Source organism: Chiloscyllium plagiosum, chromosome 24, assembly GCF_004010195.1.
Source record: "Chiloscyllium plagiosum isolate BGI_BamShark_2017 chromosome 24, ASM401019v2, whole genome shotgun sequence".
In the NCBI taxonomy this organism is placed as follows: domain Eukaryota; kingdom Metazoa; phylum Chordata; class Chondrichthyes; order Orectolobiformes; family Hemiscylliidae; genus Chiloscyllium; species Chiloscyllium plagiosum.
In genome coordinates this window covers 43,281,373-43,288,200 of record NC_057733.1, presented here as the reverse complement: position 1 = coordinate 43,288,200, position 6,828 = coordinate 43,281,373, and the positions used below count along the sequence as shown (strand labels likewise).

Sequence of the window (6,828 nt, the reverse complement as noted above, 5' to 3'; positions counted from 1 at the left end):
CTGTCCACTACACCTCCAATTTTGGTGTCATCTGCAAACTTACTAACTGTACCTCTTATGCTCGCATCCAAATCATTTATGTAAATGACAAAAAGTAGAGGGCCCAGCACCAATCCTTGTGGCACTCCACTGGTCACAGTCCTCCGTCTGAAAAACAACCCTCCACCACCACCCTCTGTCTTCTACCTTTGAGCCAGTTCTGTATCCAAATGGCTAATTCTCCCTGTATTCCGTGAGATCTAACCTTGCTAATCAGTCTCCCATGGGGAACCTTGTCGAACGCCTTACTGAAGTCCATATATATCACATCTAGTCCTGTGCTCTCATCAATCCTCTTTGTTACTTCTTCAAAAAACTCAATCAAGTTTGTGAGATATGATTTCCCATACACAAAGCTATGTTGACTGTCTCTAATCAGTCCTTGCCTTTCCAAATACATGTACATCCTTGTCCCTCAGGATTCCTTCCAACAACTTGCCCACTACTGAGGTCAGGCTCACCGGTCTATAGTTCCCTGGCTTGTCTTTACCACCCTTTTTAAATTAAATTCTTTTATGAAAAGCGTAATGTTTTAGGACATGGCTTTTAAAATACAGTCATTTTCTGCTAAAATGTGCATCTTTTCAATGCAAAGTGACTTCAACATGATTGAAAAATTTAGACCATTATTTGTGGAACGCAAACATTCCTTGCCTGTATTGGCTATAATCGATTCCAGACCTATTTTCTTATAATGGGAGATCACACAAGGACGGGACTTTCACGTTATATCAGAACCAAATTTGTAATATGTCTCTGAAGTTATGTACATTAGGCTTAAAGTCAGAATCAGAAAAAATCATACCTTTTCCTCCCTCGTTACTCCACCACCACTTTCTGCAGCAGATTCTTTTGGTTGCAACTCAAGGACTGTGCGAAACAACTTTTCAGAAATCACCGTCAGAAATCCAATTTCTGCATTTGGGTGCAGGCCATATAAGTATGGGCTCTCAGGAGGCAACATCTCATTCACATAATCATGATAGCCCTTTAAACAAGAAAATTGCAATTTATACCATTTATTTTTGTAGACAAATATAAGTATGTTGGAGGTCATTTTGCCACCAGCAGCAGATGGAATTGAGTCAGAGTAAAAACTCAAACAGGAACTCAACCAGGTGGGTGGGTTGAAGGAAGGTTGTATTGGCGACGGGATGGTAGCACAGTGGAAATGTCACTGAATCAGTAAATCTGGAGACTCAGGTTCAAATCCCATCATAGCAGGAATTCAATTAATGAATCTAGAATTAACAAAAAAAACTACAATACTGCTGCCCACATGAAACCATTGTTGCAAATATCTAATTGGTTCACTGAAGTTCTGCGGGAAGGACATCTGCTGCCCTTGTCAATTTGTGATTCTAGACCCACAGCAATGTGGTTGAGTGTCTCTGGATTGCCAACATTGCAATGCTTTCCTGATTAATAACTAGAGGTTCTGCCAAAACTGGAAGACCCACAGATTAGTCAATTAACAGCCTGACATAGTTATTCTCATTGTATTGTACGTTACAGACAATATCGCAGGCATCGTCATTTCAGGACATATCCTGTATCACTAAAAGGATAGATTCACCAGAGGTCGTGGCACGGTGGTGTACAGTCAGGAAGGAGTGGCCCTGGGAGTTCTCACCATTGACTCCAGACTCTATGAAATATCAAGGCAAGAACTTAAAGATGGGTCTTTGATCTGCTATTTATCACTTACCAATCCCTTCCACCCACTCAGCCAGTTAGTGATCTGAACACCTTTTGGAAGAAGTACGAAGAGTGGCAAAGCTGAAGAAGTTTGAGATGACATGAATGTGGGAGTGTCAGCCTCTGCAAATTTCCAATAGGCTTAATGTTGTCTCAGCTTGTTTGGATGAGTACAGAGGCTGCAGCATGGATGAGCAGCCTAACCATAACACCAATATAGCGCAGATTGAAATTGATGGGTACAATATTGTTGGTGTCACAGAGATGTGGCTGCAAGGGGATCAGGGCTAGAAACTAAATATTCAAAGATATTCGGATATCTAAAGGACAGACAGTTGGCAGGGTTGCCTTGATAGTGAGAAATAAAATTAATCAATAGCCAGAAGTGGTATAGAGTCAGAAGGTGTAGAATCTGTGTGGGTAAACTTGAGAAACTGCAAAAGGAAAAAGACCAAGATGGGAGTACTATACAGACCTCCTAGCAGTATGTGAGGAAGAAAATAAATCAAGAGATAGTGAAGACATATAAGAAAGGCACGGTTATAATAATCATGGGAGACTTCAATATGCAGGTGGACTGGGAAAGCCAGGTTGGGAGCAGATTTCAAGACAAGGAATTTATGGAATGTCTACAAGATGGCTTTTTTGGAGCATATTGTTGGAGAGCCCACTAGATTTGGCGATGTGTATTAAAACAGACTTGATTGGGTCAGTGACCATAATATGATTTGACCACTATCCTTCAGTTTGAGAGGGAGAAGCTGGAATCAGAAGTAATGTTGTTACAATTGAGTAAAGGTACAAAAACATGAAGTGGGAACTGGCCAGAGTTGATTGGAAGGGGAGCCGAGTAGGGAAGACTGTGGAACAACAATGGCAGGAGTTTCTGGGGGTAATTTGGGAGACACAGCAGGCAGAAGAAACATATGAAGGCAAAGATGAGGCAACTATGGCTGACAGGGGAAGTCAGGGACAGCATAAAAGCAAAAGAAAAACACACGTGAAGATGAGTGGGAGGCCAGAGAATTGGGAAGCCTTTACAAACTAAACAGGATAAGTTAAAAAAAAGCAATAGCAGGGAGAAGATGAATTGAGAGTAAGCTAGCTAGTGATATAAAAGAAGGTTGCAAGAGTTTTTTTGTATATACAAAATGTAAGAGAGAGGCAAGATTGGATATTGGATCACTGGAACATGGGGCTGGAGAAAATGCAGTAGGGAACAAAGAAATGGTGGAGGAACTGAATAGGTACTTTTCACAGTGGAAGAAACAGGTAACATCATAGAACTTCATAAAAGTTAGGGGGTAGAGGTGAGTCTAGTGGCCATCACTAAGGAGAAAGTGATGGGAAAGCTAAAAAGTCTGAAGGTGGATACCTTACCTGGATCCAGAGTTCTGAAGTCAATAGCTGAGGAGATTGGAGAGGCATTGGTAGCAATCTTTTAGGAATCACTGGAGTCAGGGAGGGTTACACATAGGCCAGACCAAGTAAGGATGACAGTTTCCTTCCCTAAAGGCCATTTCTAACAATTGGCAATGGATTCATGGTCATCATTCGACTCTTCATTCCAGATTTTTAAACTGAGTTCAAATTCCATCATCTGCCATGGCAAGATCCAAACCTGGGTCCCCAAAACAGTACCTGAGTCTCCAGATTAACAGTGCAGCAATAATACCACTAGGCCATTGTTTCTGTATTTGACACAAATATAGGTGGAGGGACAGGTAGTGTTGAGGAAGCGGGGAGGCTGAAAAAGGACTTGGACAACTAGGAGAGAGAACAAAGAAGTGGCATATGGAATACAATGTGGGAAAGTGTGAGGATTATGCACTTTAGTAGGAAGAATAGAGGCGTAGACTATTTTCAAAATGGGAAAGGCTTTGTAAATCTGAAGCACAAAGGGACTTGACTCTAGTTAAGGACTAGTTAACTAGTTAACCTTGTAAGGTTAATATGCAAGTAGGAAGGCTAATACAATGTTGGCATTCATTTCAACATTGGGTCCTGTACCTAAGGAAAGATGTGGTGGTATGGGAGGGATTCCAAAGGAGGTTTGCAAGAATTATCCCTGGGATGAAGGGCTTGTCATATAAAGTATGGTTGAAGACTAGGGTCTGTACTCAATGGAGTTTATAAGGATGAGAGGGATATCTCAATGAAACTTAACAGAATACTGAGAGGCCTGAATAGTGTGGACGTGGAGAAGATGTTTTCAATCACCGAAGAGACTAGGAGTGGAGTACACAATCTCAGAGTGAAGGAACGGCCCTTTAGAACTAGCACGAGAAGGCATTTCTTCATCCAGTGGATAGTTAATGTGTGGAACTCATTGCTGCAGAGGGCTGAGGCCAAGTCATTGAATGTATTTAAGACAGAGATAGATAGGTTCTTGATTGGTAATGGGATCAAGGATAAAAGGCTGGAAAGCAAGAGAATGGGGTTGAGAAACATATCGGTCGATCAAACAGTGGAGCAGATTCGATGGGCCGAATGGCCTAATTATGCTCCTTTATCTTATGGTCTTATCTCAGTGCCAGGACATCCCATCCTAAGACTGTTCACAATATTCCAAATATGGTCTGAGCAGAACCTTTTGCAGCTTCTGCAGTACATCTTTGTTCTTATATTCTAGCCCTCTTGGTCCAACTATTTTCAACTGCTTCATCGATAATCTTTCTTCCATTATAAGGCAGGAAGTACAGATGTTTGATGATGATGACAATATCCAAGCTTGGACTGATACATCTGCACGTAATATTGCATCACACTAGTGTCTGGCAATGGTCATTCCCAATATGAGTGAATCTAACCATCTTCCCTTAGCATTCAATGACATTGCCATCACTAACTCTCCAGCTATCAATACCCTGGGTGTTAACATTGACTGGAAACAAATTGGAACAGCCATATAAAGAGAATGGCTACAATGGCAGATCAGAAATGAGACATTAAGTAGATAGCTCCTGACCACCACAAAGCCCTTCCACCACTTACAAGGAAGCAGAGTGGAAACATGATTTTACCTTCATTTGTAGTGTTGGTCTTGTGAGTTTTTTGCCAAGGGGACTGGAGGCCTGATTGCTTATGATTTTATAATCATTGAAATGAAGAGATGGGGATTAGTAATTTATTGCATTTAAAAAGATAGAAAATCAGTCAATGTATGTGCATATCAAAGTATATGGGCAGGAGCATTAAACTCTATAGTTATTCCCTTTTCATTCTTCCCTATTTCATCAATATAAATGCTATTACATTTCAAACTTTTATCAGTTCTGATAAAAAATCATGGCAACTGTCAACTGTTTCTCCCTCCACAGATACTGCCAGACATGTTGAATATTTACATAATTTTCTGCTTTTATCTGAGATTTGGCTGATTTAGCATGAAGGGAATCAAGCTAAGAACTAAGGAATTCCTGCATACCCAGTTGAAGTCCAAAATAAAAACTACACAGACTTGTAAGATGCACTGAGTCCAAAGGTAGGTGACATTTTAGATTAGATTCCCTACAGTGAGGAAACAGGCCCTTTGGCCCAACAAGTCCACGCTGACCCTCCAAAGAGTAACCCACCCAGACCCATTACCCTACTCATGCACCTATCATTATGGGCAATTTACCATGGCTAACTCACCCTGACCTGTACATCTTTGGACTGTGGGAGGAAACCGGAGCAAACCCATGCAGACATGGGGAGAATGTGCAAATTCCACACAGACAGTCGCCCGAGGTTGGAATTGAACCTGAGTCCCCGGTGCTGCGAGGCAGCAGTGCTAACCACTGAGCCACCATGTTGCCCAATGTTCCCACAACTGCAATGGAGGTTTCCAAAACTGTTGACTGACTTCAAGGTCATTAAAGGGGCGATCCTGAAACTCCTAAACCCAATTAGCTCCATCGTTGTATTTGAATTCTAGGATAACACTTGTTTATATTTTTATTTGCCCAGTCTGGGATCTTCAGATTAGTATTACATCACAAATAACATAATTTAATACAATGTAAGACCAATGCTACCAGGTTTCATGAACACTGATTGCCAGGAAGATACATAATAAAAAACACATAAAAATGCAGTTGATATTAACATATGACAATAATGAATCTTTTTAAAGAAGCTTATCTTACTTTGTAATCAGAATTGGGTGGGATAGGGAAGCCTGGTGCAAGCAAAAGTTCTCCATCCAGCATTTCATTTTTGATGTATTCCTCTAGATAGGTACGACATAGTTTGCGATCCCAGTCATCAGTGATGTGGCCTCCATACATTATTTCACCAAAGAGATAGCGTAAATCATCCCAGGGAACCTATTATGAAATGTAGTTTGCCATGATAAAAAAAAACTGTAGTTGCTGAGCTTCTGTTTTAAAAATATAAATGAATAATACTATTGGGTCCTCAGGATTATTCCATTCAATGGATCAACAATGCAACAAATCTTAAGCTTCACTTTATCTGTGATACCGCTTCAACGGGTTAAGTACTGAGGAAAGATTATACAAATTAGGTCTGTTTTCTGGAATTTAGAAGCTTCAGGGGAGATTGAAGTCTTCAAGATATTAACAGAAGAAGACAGGATGGATAAAGATAAACTATTTCCACTGGTTGAAGATTCTAGCATGAAGGGACATAGCCTAAAAATTAGGGCCAGATCATTCCAGAGAGATCTTAGGCAGCATTTTGACAAAGGTGGATGTTTGGAACTCTCTTTCACAAATGACAGCTGATGCTAGATCAGTTGTTAATTAAATCTGAGATAGATATATTTTTGTTAAGTAAAAATATTAAGGGCTTTGGATTATTAAGGAAGGTGTATAGAAAGTTTATGAGAAGATTTGTAGCTCGGGTGCTCGTTGCTGTGGTTCTGTTCGCCGAGCTGGAAGTTTTTGTTGCAAACGTTTCGTCCCCTGTCTAGGTGACATCCTCAGTGCTTGGGAGCCTCCTGTGAAGCGCTTATGTGGTGTTTCCTCAGGCATTTATAGTGGCCTGTCCCTGCCGCTTCCCGTTGTCAGTTTCAGCTGTCCGCTGCAGTGGCCTGTATATTGGGTCCAGGTCTATGTGTTTGTTGATGGAGTTTGTGGATGAGCA

General features: G+C 40.9%; 1 protein-coding gene across 1 annotated transcript in view; it reads right to left on the bottom strand.

The window, feature by feature from the left end:
- LOC122562216 (dynein axonemal heavy chain 17-like) overlaps positions 1-6,828 on the bottom strand; it is a 464,703-nt gene that overhangs the window by 10,595 nt on the left and 447,280 nt on the right. Inside the window, exons 76-77 of the mRNA XM_043714924.1 lie at positions 5,868-6,047; positions 845-1,027 (exon numbers count right to left, since the gene is read on the bottom strand). Of these exons, the coding sequence (XP_043570859.1) occupies positions 845-1,027; positions 5,868-6,047 (363 nt within the window). The remainder of the gene's footprint in view (positions 1-844; positions 1,028-5,867; positions 6,048-6,828) is intronic.